The sequence below is a fragment of the Rhinoraja longicauda genome, chromosome 14 (genome assembly GCF_053455715.1).
Source record: "Rhinoraja longicauda isolate Sanriku21f chromosome 14, sRhiLon1.1, whole genome shotgun sequence".
Classification (NCBI taxonomy): Eukaryota; Metazoa; Chordata; class Chondrichthyes; order Rajiformes; family Arhynchobatidae; genus Rhinoraja; species Rhinoraja longicauda.
This window is the reverse complement of record NC_135966.1, coordinates 45,722,028-45,744,682: the sequence shown is the minus strand read 5'-3', so window position 1 is coordinate 45,744,682 and position 22,655 is coordinate 45,722,028. Positions and strand designations below refer to the sequence as shown.

The 22,655-nt window shown below is 37.9% G+C and overlaps 1 protein-coding gene across 4 annotated transcripts in view; it reads left to right on the top strand.

The window, feature by feature from the left end:
• The window catches only part of LOC144600246 (transcription elongation regulator 1-like), an 80,686-nt gene that overhangs the window by 38,676 nt on the left and 19,355 nt on the right, over window positions 1–22,655 (top strand). For 2 of the 4 annotated variants that reach the window (XM_078411804.1, XM_078411802.1), the window contains exons 6-15: window positions 3,568–3,597; window positions 4,158–4,220; window positions 6,864–7,058; window positions 8,513–8,625; window positions 9,656–9,744; window positions 11,652–11,812; window positions 12,383–12,449; window positions 13,020–13,155; window positions 20,666–20,755; window positions 22,486–22,604. In XM_078411804.1, coding sequence (XP_078267930.1) covers window positions 3,568–3,597; window positions 4,158–4,220; window positions 6,864–7,058; window positions 8,513–8,625; window positions 9,656–9,744; window positions 11,652–11,812; window positions 12,383–12,449; window positions 13,020–13,155; window positions 20,666–20,755; window positions 22,486–22,604 — 1,063 coding nt within the window. The remainder of the gene's footprint in view (window positions 1–3,567; window positions 3,598–4,157; window positions 4,221–6,863; window positions 7,059–8,512; window positions 8,626–9,655; window positions 9,745–11,651; window positions 11,813–12,382; window positions 12,450–13,019; window positions 13,156–20,665; window positions 20,756–22,485; window positions 22,605–22,655) is intronic. The other 2 variants (XM_078411803.1, XM_078411805.1) reach the window with 2 other exon arrangements.

Below are 22,655 nucleotides of genomic sequence, written 5' to 3'. Positions count from 1 at the left end.
TAGTATTTTGTTGCACATCCTTTGCATTGCAATGACTGCTTGAAGTCTGCGATTCATGGACATCACCAGTTGCTGGGTGTCTTCTCTGGTGATGCTCTGCCAGACTTGTATTGCGGCCATCTTTAGCTTATGCCTGTTTTGCTAGTCCCCTTCAGTTTTCTCTTCAGCATATAAAAGTCATGCTCAATTGTGTTTAGATTGGGTGATTGACTTGGCCACTCAAGAATTGACCATTTTTTAGCTTTGAAAAACTCCTTTGTTGCTTTAGCAGTATGTTTGGGATCATTGTCTTGCTGTAGAATGAACTGCCGGTCAATGAGTTTTGAGGCATTTGTTTGAACTTGAGCAGATAGGATGTGTCTATACACTTCAGAATTCATTATGCTGCTACCATCAGCAGTTCTATCATCAATGAAGATAAGTGAGCCAGTGCCTTCAGCAGCCATACATGCCAGACCGTAACATCCCCATCACCGTGTTTCACAGATGAGGTGGTATGCTTTGGATCTTGGGCAGTTCCTTCTCTCCTCCATACTTTGCTCTTGCCATCACTTTGATATAAGTTAATCTTCGTCTTATCTGTCCACAAGACCTTTTTCCAGAAAGGTGGTTGCTCTTTTAAGTACTTCTTGGCAAACTAACCCGGAATTCCTATTTTTGCAGCTAACCAGTGGTTTGCACCTTGCAGTGTAGCCTCTGTATTTCTGTTCATTAAGTTTTCTGCGGACAGTGGTCATTGACAAATCCACACCTCACTCCTGAAGAGTGTTTCTGATCTGTAAGACAGGTGTTTGGGGATTTTTCTTTATTACAGAGAGAATTCTTCTGTCATCGGCTGTGGAGGTCTTCCTTGGCCTGCCAGCCCCTTTGCGATTCGTAAGCTCACCAGTGCTCTCGTTATTCGTAATGGTGTTCCAAACAGTTGATTTTGGTAAGCCGAAGGTTTGGCTGATGTCTCTAACACTTTTATTCGTGTTTCTCAGTCTCATAATGGCTTCTTTGACTTTCATTGGCACAACGTTCGTCCTCATGTTGATAAACAGCAATAAAAGTTTCCAAAGGTGATAGAAAGACTGGAGGAAAGACTAGCTGCTGAGAGCTCTCTTATACCTGCATTAAGGAGGCATTTAAACACGCCCAACCAATTAAAAACACCTGTGAAGCCATGTGTCCCAAGCATTATGGTGCCCTGAAATGGGGGGGACTATGTGTAAACACAGCTGTAATTTCTACATGGTGAAACCAAAATGTATAAAAACAGTCTTTAATAAAATCTGACAATGCACTTTAACCACATGTGATTTTTTTTCTATTACAAATCTCATTGTGGAGTACAGAGGCAAATAAATAAATGATGAGTCTTTGTCCCAAACATTATGGAGGGCATTGGATAGCAACCCTTTAGCTGAGGGGACCAAATGTCATATTTTCAGCTTTGCTGGTGAAACTGTATTAATGTTGATTGTGAGTATGGAGGAGGATGCAAAGAGGTTTCTGGTGGGCATGAACAAGCTAAGTGAATTTATAAGAATATGGCATTGTGTGGAAATGTAAAGTCTTCCATTTAATAGTTGAAATGGAAAGTGAAGTATTTTTTAAATGATGAGAGATTGGGTAATGTTGGTATTCATCAAAGGGATCTAAATCTTGTTAAAAGCCATGCAAATGAAGCAAGCGATGAAGAGGGCAAATGGTGTGTTTTTCCTTTTTGAAAAATAATTTGATTACAAATGACCCAGCAGGTGGCAAACAAGAGTAATTTATGTCTTAAATATATTCGTTCCAAATGCTGATGTAATGGAAAGCTCCAGTGCCTGCTTTAGCCCTACCTGCGGTTGCAGCTCCTAGACTGTGGAACAGCATCCCTCTCCCCATCAGAACTGCCCCCTCCATCGACTCCTTTAAGTCCAGGCTCAAAACCTATTTCTACTCCCTAGCGTTTGAGGCTCATTGAGGAGGCGCTGTGAACTGTTTGCGTGCTACTGTATGTTTCATTTTTTTCCTTAGTACCTAATCAGATGTACAGCACTTTGGTCAACGTGGGTTGTTTTTAAATGTGCTATACAAATAAAATTGACTTGACTTGACTACCTTTGTTCTGATTCTAACAGAATTAGGAGAAAGCAAATGAGCTGTATAGATCTCATGCACTTCAGCAAAGGGAGGTTTTAACATCTGTTTCATTTCAGAGCAAAGGAGTTAAATGATCAATTTTTGCACCTAGTTTACTTGCTTTATAATTTGAACTACGACAACTAATGCCTGTTGTGAGGACATAAGACTCAAGTCCAGAATTTGAAGGAGCTAGATATATTTCATTTTACAGGCTTGTGAAAGAAATTGAAGGAATAGTTTTCACAATGGACATATTTCTTCTTTAAATATACAAACTTCCTCATAAGGCAATAGACTGAGCTCAAGGAATTGAAAGTAATCTAACGAACTAGTTATGAGATTAGTTGAGCATCAAGAGACGATGCAGAAAGCTCAGGATTAGCAGAATGTAGTCACTGGGATTGTACAAGAATATTTGTTTATAAATGGCATACGATGGGAAAAAAGTTATTTACTCACAACATAATTTGCTTTGTAAAAGAGTAAACGGAAGCTTTAAATTGCAATGGTATTAAAAGAGCTTATGGCATGGTAAACCTAAATGAAGGGTTACTTACTTTAGACCCAAAAGGGTTTAGTGTAATACTCTGAATGTTAACAAAAAGGCTCTACAAATCTGAAGAGATGTGGGGGTTCCTGAGCTGACTGGCAAAAATCCACTTCCTCCAATTGTTAAAATTCCAAGGAGTGCTTCCATTTAGAAATGGCAAGTTGTGCAGTCTAATCACATTTAAACTTTTGTAGTTGACTCTCGACTGGCTTTGCTAATTCAGCCATGTATTCAAGGAAGAGCCCATCCCATGTCAGCTAATGCCATCCTTGAGATGGGGAAAATGTTCTCTTCCTTGATCTAATTGAACTTGGAACTTGGGTTTAATCTGAGATTATGCCAAATTTTAACGCCGATTGGTCGAATGAAATGAAACGCAAGCTGTTATAGAAACTTGGATGACATATCCAAAACAACTGGCACCCATTAAATTTAAGTCCAGGAGAGTGTTTTAACAGAGGTAGACAACGTGAAAAATTGAGTAAAAAATGGACAGTTTAAAATTATTCAGCATGAATAATTAAAAAATAAATGATCTCAGCAGCATCTGATAGCAGGATTAATTTGACTGAATTCCCCATTTTTGGAGAAAAATATATTTCATTTAAATGAGCATATTTGGTTAAAGACCAATTTTGAAGTAATTAACATTTCTATTTGGCAAGATTTCAATCTGAAGAATTGGTTTCAGTGGGGATAAATTCATTCCAGCTTAGTTTAAAGCTGCATTATACTTTAATTTCAATTTATTTTTCATTGTTTCCTTTTGAAAATGTGCATATTCTTCCAGAATTAGGTTTGCTATGTGCACTACTTGATGTTCAGTAATTTGTACTTTCTGTACATTATCTGAATGATTCAGTTATTAGATCCTGAGGATGTACCTATGTCAATTCTTGCAGGTTTACAAGTACAGTCTACTCCACTTACCTGTAAGTGCACACCTCAGTTAAGTGTCTCTTTTTTGTTTTGTTTTTAAACAAGCCAAAGTTTCCCTTGTTTCATCTGTGGTATTAATGTTTGAATAGTCACAACAATTTTCATATAAATGCATCTTCCCTTTGAGTTGCATTAAATTATCCTAGTTTTCACTGATCTGTTACTCTGTATAGTTCAGGAAATGCAAATGTCTTGATGCTTTCCGAATGTAACTGTCTGACATGGTATTTATTTTTTTAATAAAGTATCATGATGTACGCAAGTTTTTTCCTTTTAAATGTTTACCCAGGATAAGTGTATACGTATCATGGGGATGCACAATACCATTAAATTCATCAGAATGCCAATTTACATTTACACTTCAAACAAATGGCATTAAAATAATAATTTGATGTACACATGTTTTCTCTGCAATGTTGTACTGTATTTTTCCCCAAGTAGTAACCTTAGTGAGGAATTGGAACATGTTTTTACTATAATGCAGCTTTAAAGTCATTACAGCACAGCTGACGCCTATCTTTTCTCCAACATGCTTGCTTATCCATTCCTACAGGTGTAGCAATGATGCAAATAGTCAGCTGCCCGTATGTAAAGACAGTCACTACCGGCAAGAATGGTAATACTTTAACTTAGTCCTTTCTGTCTTATTAGTGGCATGATATTTGAATGTTATGACTATTTTAACTGTCCAACTAAATACTCATCTCAAACCTCAGGCTTTATTTTAAGTGACATAGCATTATACAAATGTTCCATCAATAAAATCAATTAATTTTGCATCACCCCATCCCCACCTTGCACAACCCAAAGCAACACTTTGCAGAGCATAGCATTGTCCAAGCTGATGCTAATAAAGAGCCCCAAAGTGATATAAACTCTGGGGCTCTTTATTAGCATCAGCTTGGACAATGCTCTGCTCTGCAAAGTATTGCTTTGGGTTGTGCAAGGTGGGGATGGGGTGATGCAAAATTAATACTACACCAATATTTCTGCTTATATTGATTTGTTCATTTGTTCCTGCTTCAGTAAAGCCTCCCTTCATCCACTTTATTGTACTACTTCTGTTAACGAGTGCTTGTGTGCACAAATCCATTTCTTCATATATGGTAAATAGTTTGGTTGCATGTTAAATTGTTGCCATAAAACCTGTCTTTGTAACTTTGTTCTTCAATTTCTTTTAAATCTATCTATTTTTCCTTAATTAGTTTTGTTAATATAGTTTAAACATTACAAAATAATTCTACTTGGAAAGAAAGGAGAACTCTGCCATTATAATAATTGTGGTTGCAAGGAATAAGGGACTTATTTCCAACGTTGTCCAATTGTGAGTAGGCTTTTGGTGCTAGAAGTTAAAAGCATCTCTTACTCCACCATCACATTATATAGTCCCTTGCATTTATGATTAGCAATCATTCTGTTGTACTAATCATTTGTGGTTGGTAAAAATCCTCGCCTGCAAGTAAATTTCTCTTGACAAATGATTTGAGTTGTCAGACCTGGTGTCTTTGTGGCTCATCTATTGGATGTTTCCAAGCACACTTCTGTGGAGAAACAGTGCTGCATGCCACAAGTGTTTTCATAATGTAGTGTTGAGGAATAGGAAAGTTGTTTCACCTATCCCCAAGCCTATCATATTGTGTTGGACATCTTCGTACTTACTGGCTTTGAAAGAACTTCAAAGCAGCAGATCTTGTTCCTTGAGTATTCAGAATGTGGTTTGTTAGGATATCATTCATGAGCATAAAAGTCTAGAGTGTTTTCAGTGAGAGTTATAGATGGTGTGCAGCAAGACTGAGATGAGAGAATGTTTGATTTTCACTGCGTAGAAGAGTGACACCTTGTGCATAGGCCATTGAGGTACTTTATGTTTATTGTCACCTTTCTTCAGTTCTATGGTTTCAAAAAACTTGGGGATTATTTTAAAAAATGGGAGAGATTTCAGTAGGATTTGAAATTGACCTTTGAGTTCCCTAAAGGGATGCATTTGAATTTATTTGTGTAGTTATGTCCTATCCAGCTTCTCAATTATTCTGCAATCAATGTATCTTTTAGAATGTGCAATGTTCTCTTAATTTCTGCACTTATGTGCTTATTGCATTCAGGGATCAAATGTACCGCTGACTTTCAAAATTTTCAATTTGAAAATCCACATGTGCCAAATGGTCATCTGGACAAAACTGAAAATTATAAATATCAGATAATGAAACACAATTATCTCCTTCTTTCAACAGTTAGCTTAAATGCTATAAAGAAAATAAATACTAGTGAAATTATTATTTGAAGCATCATGTAATACCTTTTGAATTCAGAAATTCATCTGCTTTTCTCTGACGAATTGAACAAAACCCTAAACTAAACCACAAATTAAAATGAAGGCAGAGGTCTCATTTTAATAGACTTTTCTGTGCATTCTGCTTAAACCATTCATTTAGAATTCTCTCTATACAAAATACATTTTGTTGAATTTGTTATGTTTATTGTTGGTAGTAGGTGGGTATTCCTTCGAACCAAATGGAATCTTTTTAAGTTGTGCTCCATGAATGTTTAATTAAGTATAGGTTGGTCCACAAGCCTGTTTAAAATTTGCAGGAAACTGCTGTGAAGAAGTTGTTTCTATTTGTATGACTGCTTGCTCCCAAGTTGTATACAAAAATTGTAATTTATTATATCACTGCATGTTTCATCTTGTAAGATGCAGAATTAATTTAAAGGTGATGTTAGCATTTTTGCATATTACTGCAACTTGGGATGTAAAAATGAATGGACTTTTAAAAAAGAAAGTAAAGGTAGCAATGGAAATTATATGAAGTTTGTCAAATATATAATTTCATTATTACAGAAGTTTTAACTCAAATTTTCTTTGGCCAAAATAGATTTTATATTGAACTAATCATTTTTATAGCCGTATTGTCAGTAGGAACAGCAACTTAGAAATGACGAATCCACTCAAACCATTGAAGATAATGGTTATATTGATGTGTGCTTATTAAATAAGAAAGGGTTCAAAATTCTATCTGACAGACAAAAATATTAGTAAGAGGTAAAACTATGGAAACAGAAAATACATTTTGAAAGCTAGAAACATTGTTTCTTTGACTGAGAGAATGCATTTTTTTTCAGATAGAATAGTCAAAACAGGTTCTGATGCAATCTATGTTTTGTTCATGTTAGTAAGAATGAATATTGTTATCTTGCATTTTGTTCAGAATAAGATTGTAGCCTTCCTGGTGTAACTTCAACGTGCTCTTCTCCTTTTCAGGTATGTTGCCAGGAATGGCTCCACCTCTGGTGCCGATGTTGCCTCCACAGGTTACAATAGCTTCATCTGGCCATCCCTTAGGTATTCCAGGATCCGAATGGACAGAATATAAAACTGGTGATGGAAAAATATATTATTATAACAACAGAACCTTAGAATCTACATGGGAGAAACCACATGAACTCAGAGATAAAGGTAACTATTCACTAATTTGCAAGAGGAAGGCTAATTCATTTCTCTATTATAAAGCTTGAGTCCCAACTGAAGTAGAGTTCTGTGATTACTGGTTTCCAATGGCATCTACACAGGGTGGTTATTATGTTAAAGATGTTAATGAGATTTGACAAGCTACTTGCTCACTGTGGATATTGTAGATATGCCTGAATCTGACCTACATCCATACCAATTCCAGCCAATTAATAATAATGTACACAAGTGATGTGAATGAGCAAATTTGAAATGAAACAAGTAAATATAGTTTGACTTTATCTTAATCAGCTAGATTAAGTTGTCAGAGTTCAGTTTTAAAAGGGTTCTACTTAATGGCAATAAATCTTTGTATTTTGGAAGAAATTGCTTCAGTTCCTCATTCAGTTTCGAGCGCTGCACTTGAAATGAAGTTTGTTATAGGGCAAGCAACAGTGCTGATGGAGTCAGGATATGTTGATTTGTACACGTCCAAAATATACATCTGTAGAAATTACAAAATGAACTTGTATAGGTACAATAATATATTCTGCATTCTTTCATTTTATTTATTTTATTCTTGAGTATAAATGACTGTTTCTACTAACATTATAATCAAGCATTGGCTTGAAGTTAATTGCCGCACCCAAATTTATTATGGCCAAATGTAAAATTGGCATGTCGCAATGTGCATTAGCAACTGATGTGCATCAGTTGGAACATTATTTTAATTGGAAGTTAATAATTAGTACTGTAATTGCTGCTCAAGAAATTGCCGCTCACGGAGGTAAATAGAGATGTGCCTTTCACTTTGAGTCAGGAGAACCAATAGAACGTGAGCCAATGGAAATGAAAAAGGAAGAGTCAACAGAATACTTCCTCCTTTCCTGAAGGCAACATTTTCCTGCTAAGATCCATGAGTTCCAGCCTGAGTCCATGACATGGGCTTATTCTGTGAGAGCTGGAATATTCAAACACAACCAAGGCTGTTTCTGTTTGTGTCTGGCACTTTTGTATGTACACACTTGACTAACAGCGTGCTAAGTTTGCAGAACTTAAGTCATTATTTTTCCTCACTAGGGCAACTGAACTCTTGGATTATTGTTAACACTTAACTGGCTCAGTAAGAACTTACTGTTTCAATGAAAGCCTTTAAATTGAGTAGCGCAACACAAAGTTTGGATTCTGATATTTTGACTTTAGCTTCAGCTGCTAGGCTTTGGAGTCATTATTGGAACATGCTGATCATTAAACATACAAATAACTATTGCAGTGTCTCCGCTGTTGCTCTCTCCATCACACTGAATGTAGTCTTCAGTGTTTTTTCTAGAGTCGGATGTATTTTCATTCTCAGCTTTGTACTTGAAGGGACATGGTTTCATGTTTCATGTTTTAATGGCTAACAGTTGCATGATCAAGGGTCATCTGCAAAAAGCTGAATGCCTAAATTATTTTCTATGTAGTGGAGAAAGAAGTGGAGAAGCCGAAAGAGCTGAACAAAGGGCCAGCAGAAACAGAGCCAATGGAAATGGAGGTGGAAGAGGCTAAAGTTGAGCCTCCGAAAGAGAAGAAAGAGGTTTGTGGAAAGTGTGCAGATAGACTGCTTGGCTCCATTCAAGAGAAAACAAGATCTGTCTATTTTAAATGTAATTCTTCTTGTTCACATTCTATTTCTCCATCCATTGGCATGGGAGGACAGTTGCAACACAATTTCTTGGGTTGGGATATGCTTGCTCAGATTAGAGTTGAATTCTGGGCAGCTCTACTCTTGATTAAAATTATGCAAACAATGGGTTCTGTCTTCATTTTTATTAATTGTGCCATATGTGTAAAATAGTATTATTCCTATGCTTGTGGACTTGTAATCCAGAGTTCCAATCTCATATGACAAATGATAATCTGGGAATTTGAAGTTTTATTTAGGCTATGTGGAAATTAATAGCAGTTTTTAGTAAAAATTAATATGGGGCAGCCAGATTGTAATTTGACTTTTAACATTAAGCAAACTTCTCTCTTTTGAGAATGGATTGTAAATACTGAATTGCTGGAGATGCCCAAATCCAAGAAATTCCTTGAAGGAAAAATTATTTCTGAATTTCCAGAAGGCATAATTTGCAAGCCATTGTCGTATTGCTATTTTTTTCATGTTTAAGATATTGCTTTGATCGGTTACATTATGTGATGTCACAAATTGTGTTTCCCCCTATAGATTGTTTGTTACGAGGGAGATCTGTATTGTTTATTATATTTTAGTATGGGCATGGTTCAAGAATGGCATTCATCAATGTCCATTTAACTCCTACATGCATTTAAAATTTTAGTGCACAGCTTTGTCCTTGCTGAATTATGTTCTGCTAGAGATTTGGAGGAATTGCATTCAGTGCTTCAACCACGTTGAGAAAATTTGAGGTTTGGAGTATGCTGGTGATATTTTCAGCTTGCAAGGGATCTGTTAGTAAGTATACTCATTTTATTGTTGCAACCTGCAAACAAGACTCCATGATACATACTTGACCTGCACAGTAAGATAAAGAGCTTAGACGAGTCCTGCAGCATTGATCAATAAATCTTTATAACTCAGCGGTCTGTTGTTCTAATTTCTTTAGGAGCCAAAGGAGGAGATATTGACTGAAGAAGAAAAGGCTGCACAAAAAGCTAAACCTGTGGCTACCACCCCTGTTCCTGGCACCCCATGGTATGTGGTGCAGATATGTTTATTAAACTATTAATCTTTCAACAAATTAAGTTAAAACTATCCATTATGGTAAATGAATTTCTGAATTGATTGATGTTCCAGAGACAAGATTCAAGGTCAAATGCTGTCCTTGCCAGCGACAAAATAAATAAATAAATGAATCTGTCTCTGCTTTCCATCTGTTTATTATTTCATGGACAGGGGATGACTTGACCCTATGAATCAATTTTGAAATTAATTTATTATTGCATAGTTTTGAAACTTGGCAACTGAGTTGTTGATTGGTAATTTGCACATGAAAGTTAACCATCAAGAGCAAGACATTTTCACAGCAGCTGTTTTTTACTAACTTTGATTGGTGGTTGCATCTGGCTGGTGCCGGGTAATTTATGAAATGGAATGGTATGTGATCAAGTATGCTAAATTCACACAAAAAAATCTCAAAATGCTAAATAAAAGAACAGGAGCACTTCAGGAAAGTGATATCCTCAAATGTATCAACATTATGAAAGAGCAGTTATTAGTGATCGTGAGACACACAAAGGTGGCTATATCCCTGAGACCTGACCGAGGCCGTTGTGGGAAGCAAGGAATGAAATTGCTGGGACCCTGGCAGACAATTTTCTATCTTACTTGGCAATGGATAAAGTACCAGAAGATTTGGGGATGACTAATGTTCAGCCATTATTTAAGAAGGGCTGCAAGGACAGGCTACAAGACTACAAACTGATGAGTCTAACATCAGTGGTGAGAAAGTTACTGGAGGGTATTCTGAGGGTCAGGATCGACTTGCATTTGGAAGGACAAGGACTGATTAGGGATAGGTAGCATGGTCTTGTGCATGGGAAAATCCTGTATCATAAATGGAATTGAATCTTTTGGAGAGATGAGTAAGAGAATAGTTGAGAGCAGTGCAGTGTCCGTAGTCTATATGGTCTTTAGCAAGGGATTTGACAAGACCCTGCTTGGTAGAATGGTCCATACGGTTAGATCAGTTAGGATCCGGGGTGAACGAGCCAATTTGGAGGTGCACATTAATCGACGGGGCCCTGGGAATTGTACAACAGAGTTATCCCAGGGTACAGGTGCATAAGTACCTTCTCGTCCAAATTGTTATAATATGACAAACAATAAAGAACCCACAGCTAATTCCTGAGACACTAAGTAATGAAAAAAAACAAAATGGCATGCTTACCTTCATCAGATGGGGCACAAGCACAAAAGTTGGGATGTCATGTTACATCTGTATCGGATATTGGTGAGACCACACATGGGATATTCTGTGCAGTTCTACTCACAATAGCATGGGAAAGAAGTGATTAACCTAGATTCTCTCTCTTACCTATTAAATCGGGTCGTGTTTCATCCTTATTGGTTCTGCTCCAAGTGGGTTGGTTGGCATTACCGAAGATTAAGGATTTTAGTTCAACCTGCCCTAAATCCACTTCAAGGAGGTACTTTGAACTTGGCCTTGCTGAAGTGATGTCCTTTTCTCACCTTCAGGTTTTGGTTTTTCCCTACTGCATTGTACCTTGTCTTGCTTCAGTTTATTCATGTCACTCCGAATCCTCAACCTTAGATTCACCAATTGACCGAGACCATTCTTTGCTGCTTAACTGTATTGCTGTAGGTTTTGCTATGTCTTGGATTCCAATTTTGTTTTCAAGGACTTCAAAACTTTGGAACTATTTACCCAAGTCATTTGTCCAGCATATAATTGTCTTGTTTATAAACCACAATATTTTTGTCTGCTCGTGGTTCCTTGAATTACTTCACTTTCTTGGCTTTTGATTTCTTGGCATTTTGATCTTCATCTTTGTCTTTGTTTGTCAGTTTAAAAAAAAGAGTTGATCCACCCAAAGGCAGACAAAAGTAATACTCAATGAAACATTTGATTTTTATTTTAGGTGTGTTGTATGGACTGGCGATGAGCGTGTATTTTATTACAACCCAACAACCCGTCTGTCAATGTGGGATAGGCCAGATGAACTGGTGGGAAGAGCAGACGTTGACAAAATTATCCAGGAACCTCCTCACAAAAAGTCTTTTGACAGTGAGAAGAAACTTGGTGAGAAATCCTAGTTATTATTGTAAGCATAACTGCAGCATTATATCTGATGATAAAACAGTTGTTATTTCCAATCTTTGATGCTTGGACGAACAGTGGATGAGTGTTCCCCAAAGCTGCAGTGTGCTTGAAGATGTATTGGAGTGAATGTGCTCTCTCAAGTATGTGATTTTTGCATGTGTGAATTTGGTGAACTGGATTTTGCTGATGGGTCACTGGGGATCATTCTAAAAAGAAAACAGCCTTGCATGATTGGTCCAAGTGTTGATTTGAATTGATTATTTTAAAAGTTTAAATATTTAAATAAAGCAGCATTTTTCACAACAGTGGTAAGTTGATTCTTTTCTAGGTCTCCCATTGGTGGTTGTTTTATTTTTGCTTTTAACATGCAAGTTCATGCATCTGTGTCTGAAGACATGTGAATTTAATGGTGTTGAATTTACTTCAAGTTTAAAATGAATCAATTTGCCCAAGAAAATATTTGAAATTAACCGTTGAACAAATAAAATTGAGTTGTATAAATGAAAAAAATGAATTTTGTTCAAGCTGAAACATTGCCTTTTTATATAGTGAGAGATGAATCAGAACCCCTGGAGGATGAATATGATGATGAACCAATTAAAGCTAAGAAGCGAAAGTAAGTAAAGCTTGAAAAACACGTTGCACTCTTTGTGAAGTTCTAAAAGGTGAAGTTGTGAAATCAGCTGTTACTCAATTTATTTTTAGAGCACAGTTTATTTTGGTTATTGTTTCAATGTGTCTGCATATAATTTTAAACATCTATTCATATGCATATAAATTGGAGCAGGGGTAGGCCATTTTGATCAATAAGCCATTGATTCCTCTTATATCCTCACCTATCTTTGTTTTGAGTGAAAATTGATAATTAATCTTTCACAGCCCTCTGAAATAGAATGCCAAAGACTCACCACTGCCAAGTAATCAAATCTCAGGTCATTTCAGTCCTAAGTGGCTTATCTTCCTTTTGAGACTTTAACCCCCGCCCCTTGATCTGGATTCCTCAGCCAGGGAAATTTTGCAAAACCAGCCCATTGCTTCTTCATATCACTGATTCAAGCTAGAGTGTAGATATATTAACATCAATCTCTTCTCCAGCACCTCATCAAAATGAGCACTATTTTATCACGTACAAAAAATGTTCTGTTTTATTAAGTGTTAAAGTGGGGATATTTTTGTTTAAATACAGGAAGGATGATCTCAAAGATCCAGAGTCTGAGAAGGAGGCAGCAATGGAAGCTGAGATCAAGGCAGCCCGGGAGAGGGCAATAGTTCCACTGGAGTCTCGCATGAAACAGTTCAGGGATATGCTGCTTGAGAGAGGGGTAAGCACCAATGTGGATTCTCTATTTTTGTGCAACTAAAGAATTTTTAACTTTAGATTAACGTGCCTTTGTGTTGCCGTGATTGCTGATTAGATTTGTCTTTTAATTAGTGGTGAAATTTGTTTTTCTTCCGTGTTTGATGTTGATTATTTATCAAATGCCAAGTGACATTTGGGCTGATTGTTTCATGAGCCTATTTTTGTGGTACAATAATGTCTTGGGAATTTTAAGTATTTTTGCCCAAAATCTGGTGTCAAAATTATCCCAAAATACTCATGTTGTAAAGTTAGACATTTCCCTCCCAATGACCCATTCTGCCAGTCGTGAAATCTCGCATACTCCAAAATAAGTCTCGTTGAACATTTTTGTTTTGATACATTCATTTATGGAACGTGGATATTGGAAGGAATGCTGATGTTTTGTACCCGAGTGTCGAGCTCAGCTCGGCTTTTTCAGAGGACATTTACTATTCAACCTCTTGATTTGCAGTTATATTTAGTTCAGATCATGTAAAGATGCAGGATTTCCTTCCTCAAAAATGTTTTATTTCGGCAAATGAAGTAGTTTTGTGAAGACAAAGACACATGATATTCTGTTTCTGGAATCTTAAGCAAAAAAACAAATTGCTGGAGGAACTCGGTGGGCCAGGCAGCATGTGTGGAAGGAAATGGACAACGTTTCAGGAGGGGAATCTTCAGGCTGCTGTCTTTTTGCATAATACTAGTACCAGCAGTTTATTCCAAATGTATTTATTAAACACTCTGGTTGTTTGAATCTTTTCTGCTCTTTTTTTTTAGTTAAGAATAACTGTATACCATTTTATACAAATTGTTCATGATATGTGAATTTTTGAACCTTCAAACCATTTTATATTTATCCACATTAATTGCTATCTATGATTTTATGATTGAGTTTACTCCTGCACAAAAAATGCCTTTCTCCTTGGTGCTGATGAGGTGTCAGCTCCGATTGCAAATTAACTGTTTGATTTGGTTTTCTTACAAGGCATTCCTTAGGAATCACCCAGAATTTTTATCCAAGGTCGCTTTCCAGTTCCAAACAGGTCAGGATGTAATCCTGCAGTATATGCACTGCCATGCAAATTAGAGCTAGAACATTGCAAGCATCCAAATGGTGGAAACAGAGTTTGAAGGTATTGTGTGGCTATTGAAACAATTCTGACAGTCATTTAGTTCTTGTGCTGGAATGACATAAGGTGGATGGGTATCAAAGCCTAGCTAAACCTAAATCTTGCAGGCAAGGTGCTCGACAATTGGATTAAAAATTGTTTAATGTCTTTTCAAAGCCACTGCTTGTGTATCTCAATGTGGTCCATTTTAGAAGAACATGCAGCTGCTGTTGGGAGCAGTCTTCTCACATTTGCCGACCATTATTTGAATGTCATTGACGCTTGTGCTTTTTTTGGCACGTTGGGTTGAGAACATTTTTGTAATGATCCATTCGCAGTTGCACCACATCACTTGATACTAGTTTTGATTTTACTTGATCTGATAAATATAAAACCAATAAACTGCATACTAGATTCTGGAAATCTGAAATAAAATCAGAAAATGCCCAGCAGATCAGACAGCAACTTGTAGACATAAAAAATGTTATTACTTTAGCTCATTGACCTTTCATCAGTACAGGTCCACGCTAGGATACAACGCCGGATTTATGTAAAGCCAGTACATATGATCATTTGGGGGACTGGTGGCATGCATTTGCTAGATGCTGAGGGGCTGCAGGCATCTTATGTTGTATGGGAGCTCCATTTGAGGTAATATCCCATTAGTTGAGTTGCACAGCCTGATTTAAGTGTACATTGTCCTGAATTGACGTCTTGTTTTTATTTAATTAAATTGCCAGGCAGCCATTTCCGACTTGTGAACTGTTGGGTTACAAACGGTTCTCCGAGATGGAACCCTGTTGTAATCTGAGCAAGGAAACCGTAGAAAGCAAACGTGTTTTACCTTTCAGAGAAAGATGAGGATAGACAATAGACAATAGACAATAGGTGCAGGAGTAGGCCATTCAGCCCTTCGAGCCAGCACCGCCATTCAATGCGATCATGGCTGATCACTCTCAATCAGTACCCCGTTCCTGCCTTCTCCCCATACCCCCTCACTCCGCTATCCTTAAGAGCTCTATCCAGCTCTCTCTTGAAAGCATCCAACGAACTGGCCTCCACTGCCTTCTGAGGCAGAGAATTCCACACCTTCACCACTCTCTGACTGAAAAAGTTCTTCCTCATCTCCGTTCTAAATGGCCTACCCCTTATTCTTAAACTGTGGCCCCTTGTTCTGGACTCCCCCAACATTGGGAACATGTTTCCTGCCTCTAATGTGTCCAATCCCCTAATTATCTTATATGTTTCAATAAGATCCCCCCTCATCCTTCTAAATTCCAGTGTATACAAGCCCAATCGCTCCAGCCTTTCAACATACGACAGTCCCGCCATTCCGGGAATTAACCTAGTGAACCTACGCTGCACGCCCTCCATAGCAAGAATATCCTTCCTCAAATTTGGAGACCAAAACTGCACACAGTACTCCAGGTGCGGTCTCACCAGGGCCCGGTACAACTGTAGAAGGACCTCTTTGCTCCTGTACTCAACTCCTCTTGTTACGAAGGCCAACATTCCATTGGCTTTCTTCACTGCCTGCTGTACCTGCATGCTTCCTTTCATTGACTGATGCACTAGGACACCCAGATCTCGTTGAACTCCCCCTCCTCCTAACTTGACACCATTCAGATAATAATCTGCCTTTCTATTCTTACTTCCAAAGTGAATAACCTCACACTTATCTACATTAAACTGCATCTGCCATGTATCCGCCCACTCACACAACCTGTCCAAGTCACCCTGCAGCCTTATTGCATCTTCCTCACAATTCACACTACCCCCCCCAGCTTAGTATCATCTGCAAATTTGCTAATGGTACTTTTAATCCCTTCGTCTAAGTCATTAATGTATATCGTAAATAGCTGGGGTCCCAGCACCGAACCTTGCGGTACCCCACTGGTCACTGCCTGCCATTCCGAAAGGGACCCATTTATCCCCACTCTTTGCTTTCTGTCTGTCAACCAATTTGCTATCCATGTCAGTACCCTACCCCCAATACCATGTGCCCTAATTTTGCCCACTAATCTCCTATGTGGGACCTTGTCGAAGGCTTTCTGAAAGTCGAGGTACACCACATCCACTGACTCCCCTGTCAATTTTCCTAGTTACATCAGGATTAAAGAGAATATTGAAAATAATAGAGATGGAGTGGTGACCAAGGGAAACTAAATGTTATAAATGTTCGTGCTAGTTAGAGGCATTTTAATCTCCCTGAGGAAAACAAAAGTTGGAGATAAATAAAAAGAGGAAAATAAAAATGAACAGTGCTGGAACTGAGATATAAACTGGAGAAGTGAAACTTAGTTGATGGCAGAAATAGACAATAGACAATAGGTGCAGGAGGAGACCATTCGGCCCTTCGAGCCAGCACTGCCATTCAATGTGATCATGGCTGATCATTCTCAATCAGTACCCCATTCCTGCCTTCTCCCCATACCCCCTGACTCCTCTATCTTTAAGAGCTCTATCTAGCTCTCTCTTGAATGCATTCAGAGAATTGGCCTCCACTGAAGTAACAGCAGAGAATGTTGGAAGCATCTCCAAGAGACAAAGTTAACTTTTCAAGTCCATGAGTTGTCATCAGAAGTATTCAGTTCTCTCAGTAGCTGGAAAGCCTGGTTGTCTATATTTCTTGAATTCGTCATGTAGACCCGAGGTCTGTAATGTGTTTAGTTGGAAGATGAAATGCTGCTGAAGTTCAAAACAGAATACTGGAGATACTTAGCAGGTCAGGTTGCATCTGTGGGAAGAGAAAAGGAATGGTGACAAGTGAAGAGTTAAAATGGTGGGTATTGCATGTCCTGGAAAGTGGCATCAGAAAGGGGAATGGTTTGAAGGCAAAGACTTTTATAAACTTCATAGGGAAGGTTTGGGGCCAAAAATGATAGTCAGAGTGGGATAGAGAATTCAAATTGACATTGGAAAGTTCAGGATACCCTTGCTGATGGAATGTAGATGTTCCACCCAATTTGCATTTGGTTAGAGGAGATCAGATCAGAAGCACCTACAGCATTTGTCTAAATTGCAAGAGCTGCAAATGAATTTCTATTTCGCTATTTCAAAAGAGTGCTTGAGTTGACGGGTGGTGAGAAGTGAAGAGTTAAAAGGGCCGGTATTGCAAGTCCTGTAGTTACATTGGAAGGGATCAAGAGAAGGGGAATGGATGCAGTAAAGATGGGTAAGTGAATCAGTGTTACGGAGATAGCAGTTCCTTTAGAATACTATCAAGGTTTAGACTCCTGGGGGAGGGTAGTGATGATGTTTGTTGTGGAATCACATTAACTACAGCAGTAAATTGTGGACCATGGACAATTGAATGTGGAGGCTGAATGGGTTGGAAAGTGAGGACAATGGGAACATTTTCCATGGTTTGGGAGTACAGTTAGAACCTTTGTTAACCAGGTGATTGGTTACTAACATTGTCTGTGAACTGGGTAGAAAGGGTGAGAAAAAGAGGAATTGCCCCTTGTGAAAGTGAGAGCACAGTGGAAGTTGACATCAAAGCTGATGAAACTTGCACGTTCGAAGTGAGACCAGGAAGCAGTGCAGATATGGCCATTGAAGTAATGGGGGGGGGAAACGGGTGAGAAAGAGGGCCCGAGTAGAACAAAACAATGACCGTGTTTCACGTTCCACAAAGGGTTAAATCTTTTGGCTCCACGTGGAATCTCCTTCCGCAGAGACATTTTAATGCTCTCCCTTTTTTCTAGCCTTGCACCTTGAGATTTTACGTATATTAAAGACTTTATAGGTGTGTCTATTTATAATCTTGGTGAATAGAGGACGCATTTGGCATCATGTAGACCTTGTTTTGCTAATGAGCATTGGATTGAACAACAGTGTGTCTCCCACCCATTCTCACAGATCAAGGAAATCCATAGGTTTGAAGGAGATAGTAGTAGATAATCAGCTTCAAATCAAAATAAGGATGAAATGCCATTGGTCTTTGCATTTGTAGAAGTGAGACTAAACAGGTCTGTAATGCCATGGTGTGTAAGAAGGAACTGCAGATGCTGGTTTAAACCGAAGATAGACACAAACAGCTGGAGAAACTCAGCGGGACATGCAGCATCTCTGGAGAGAAGGAATGGGTGACGTTTTGGGTTGATACCCTTCTTCAGATGCCGTGGTGATGTTTACATGCCCATACTCAGCATGTGATTTGCCTAATGAGATGAGCTCATTTCCTGCTCTACAGAGAGTGTATGCCATTTGAAAAAATATGTTGATCCTGGGAGGGTAATTTAAATAAATTACCCACCCTGCTGCTTTCTTTCCTCCTCCCCCACCCACATGAATACAATCATCAATGGGAATACCTTTTAGAAAAGTTGATTAATATGAGCGACTGGAGACTTCATTGTTTAGAACTCTGCAATTTAATCCTCTGGTCTAGCATGGTTGCTTAACTGTAGGAACATTGCCTAACAATGGTGCAGCTAAGTGCTCTTCATGTAACCATTATTTAGCCTTTGGTTTAAGCCAATTTAACACTTCAGTCTGAAGAAGGGTCTCGACCCGAAACGTCACCCATTCCTTCTCTCCCGAGATGCTGCCTGACCTGCTGAGTTACTCCAGCATTTTGTGAATAAATACCTTCGATTTGTACCAGCATCTGCAGTTATCTTCTTATACTTCAAGTATTATCCCCATCTGAGATTGCAACCGGCATGTGACTGAATCGGGGATCAGTACAATGGTATTCCATGTGATCAAACATAAATCTGAATACTGGAAGGTTGACCTACCAAGGTATACAGGCGGAGTCATAATCATGCTTAATAATTTTTGTTTTACCTTCCGTAAATCTAATGACCTTGCTAGTGTTTTTAACAACAAAGTCTGTTGGTGTCAGGAAAGATAATGCATGCTATTATTAAAACAATAATTATAAACAATTAAATAAAGCATTATTTGGCAACAACGTTAATTGGGATTAAGTCTCAAAGTTGTATCCTAGCCAGACCATGGCTTGTCCCCTCCCAATAGGATTGAAAAGAGAGATTAGACTCGAGTTAACATTTCAACTTTCTTAATTAAAATTTCATCCACTAATCAATTTAGTACGAGGAAAATAATCTGACCGATGCTTTTGTCTTAATGACATTTTGTGCCTTTTAGTCTGTGAGGACAAGCATTTACTGCAGTTGTGCCAGTAATCAGTATAAAGGCTTCCTTATCATCTGAGGTTAACTAACAGTACAGAAGTAGTCTGTATTTCAAGTCTCTCAGTATTTTAAAGTTTAGCCTCGTCTTCTCTCCCAGTTATCCTGCTCAGCTGTCATGCATACATGCATACTCTTAAAATAACTTTTAACCAAACAAGATTTTACTTTATAAAGTTACAACATAAGTCTAATAATCCCTTTTCAGAAGTTATACATGCCACATTGCTACTTTTGCCTAATGCCACATTTTCAAGTTAATTCCTGTCCAATATCATTTTTTTCTAACATTTTCCATTTAATGTGTTCCACAGTAAAACTTGAACTTCAGATACTTCTGCGTCTGAAAAAAAAACTTGATTTTATTATGACATGGAATCTAAATTAATAGTTGTTGCAATCAAAGGAAAAAAAGTTCAAGGCTTTGGTTTTGTAGGAACTCCTGCTGCAGTCATTTTAAATGTCACCCGGTGGTGGATCTTTTAATGAGAATCTAGTTGTCAGATATCTTAATTGTTTAGTGGTATTGAAGGCTAATTAGTGGAAGAATTGTCAGCATCCCACTGTTTTTTGTCATTTTGAATAGAGATGTGTTATGCAGTAATTTCATGTGGAATGGTAGGGATGGATCTTCATATAGATTTGCTTGTTTGATCACCAGAAGGAAAAGGAAACAAAGCCAATATTCACCCCTTGTTCGTTTTCCCTGACTTTTGTGGAATATTATTGCACAGGCACAAGCAATACTCTGGTGTTTCATTTATCTAAGCCTTGAAGGTGAGCATTGGTAGGTTATTTGACCATAGAGATCATCGTTGACACTCTTGACACTGGACCTGAGTTGACTTGACCATAATTTTCAGCAGTGGTACAGGGAAAGAGACCAGAAGCCATCGCTGTTTCCTTTTTGAAAATTCACTCTGACAATACCATGCGTAATAAAAGACTCCCAGTTGCTATATTGAGTAAAATCAATTAATGTAAAACAAAATTAAAGTTGGAGAATGGTGTTTGGTATGTGCTTTGTTACTTGCTCCACTTGGACTTTCAGTGGAGCATGACAATGTCATGGTTAGTAATGTATTTGTGTGGCAGTAGAAAGTTCACACTTTTATTAGCATTGAGGTCTTGTTCATAAATGGTGACTTTGCTAATCTCCAGCACTTCAGTGGATTTGGATGGATTCAGCTTAGTTGTTATTTGATTTCTCTCTTTTTAGGTCTCAGCATTTTCTACATGGGAGAAGGAACTTCACAAGATTGTATTTGATCCGAGATATCTCCTCCTCAATCCAAAGGAGAGAAAACAGGTAAACAAAATTACTTTGTTGGGTTAGAGGAAATTATCAGCACACAGCTCCTATTAAAATGCTGAAGCAGAAAAATATCAGTGAATTGTAGGAAGTCTTTGTAAATACATTCTTCCCCTGCATTCTGCCCCATTTCCTTAAAAGGCATGGCTAGATTTTGCAGTGATTCAATTTGACAGGTATTGGTAATTCTCTAAAACCTTGATGGGTTGCATTTGATGTGCAGCAGGTGTGGTAAACACCATCCAAATGTCAGACACCATTTCCTCAGACTTCCATCCCTATCTCCCCGATAATCTGTGACAGTTCGAAGGTTTGTCATTTAAAAAGGCTTTCATTAAAAAAAAACTGTCAATAAAAACTAAAATGACTGTAATTAAAGCATTTGCAAATAAATTAAAAAACCGTTAAAGTAAAGCACTTGCCTGTTCCCATCATGTCAGTAACCCAATTCAAAAGACTGAATCTGTCGCTCATACCAAGTTCTGTGGCATTCATTGGACCTCCGAACTAAATACCTCACTTGCAGAGTTGGATCCTGCTCTACCAGGAATTTATGATGGTCTTCGATCGAGGCCTGAGATTGAAAGAAACTGCAGGAAGGATTACAATGGAATGTGGTTGTACTTTTAGTGAAATTTCCCATGTTCACTTTATAACTTTACATATAATAATTAAAGAAATTTAAGAGGTCAATTGATAGTTGTTCAACGTCATGAAGTGCTTGTGCAGAAGAGAAGTGAAAGATACTGCGGTAGAGTCAAGAAACAGAAAAACCAGATATACCATATTTGGCAAAAAAATACATAAAAGGAAAGGTGGAAACAAAGATCTGATGATGATGATACTTTATTGTCACATGTGCTTGGAGCAGTGAAATTCTTTGTTTTGCATACAATTCACAAAGTGCATAGAGTCGCTATGTATAAGGTGTCGACAAAGTTATGAAAGTACTCAATGTAGTCCCGATGGTGCCTCCTCATTCACTCTCCCCCTCCTCCCCACGCGGGTGAAATGAAGGAATCTCTCTTTTCGGATCTTGGTTTCAAATTCTTAACAGATGAACATCTATGGTCTTTGTTGAAGGCTTTATTTTATAAGAACATGACTGCTCCCACATCAGTTCTTGCTGATGGTCTGCTTGCATCAAATTACTATGGTCATTTACATCGGTCACCCCTTCAGCTGTTAAATTGTGTACCTAAACTTTGCCACTCAACTTTATCTTTATTTTTCCAGAGGATGTTTTATTATGTTAAGCAATCACATAAATACAACTTGTAGGTTTTATCTTATGGCAACAACTGGTGGTGCTATTTTTGACTTTGGTACCTTGAGATAGAGAACTTCATTATCCGTGGTCCTTGATCCTCTCTGCCATCCAATGAAGTATTTTCAGCTGTTTTACTGCTGCAATGATATCTTTAGAATGCAAGCTGTATTTGAAGCTACTAAAAATTAAAATGCTCAATTTCAAACTGCAGATATTACTTGAGTTTAACAATTATCTGACGAGGGTGGTCTAGTTTCATAATCCAGGTTTAGTTGTATTTTATTCTTAAAATCTGCTCATCATTGGCCAGCAAATTTGATGAAATGTGAAGATACTGACTCTCTACCTATCAATAACACGAGTAAGGGAATAGAGGTGTATCTCCTGATTGGCACTAGTATTTAATGGGCATTTCTTCAAATTCTGTTTTAAAATGCATTCTTCTGTGATGCAACAGGTTTTTGATCAGTATGTGAAAACTAGAGCTGAAGAAGAGCGAAAAGAAAAGAAAAACAAGCTGCAGCAATCAAAGGAGGATTTCAAGAAATTATTGGAAGATGCAAAGTTAACTTCCAGGTAAGTGTCTGGATCATTCACAAGATGTGTATGTTGCTGGCACTGCAGACA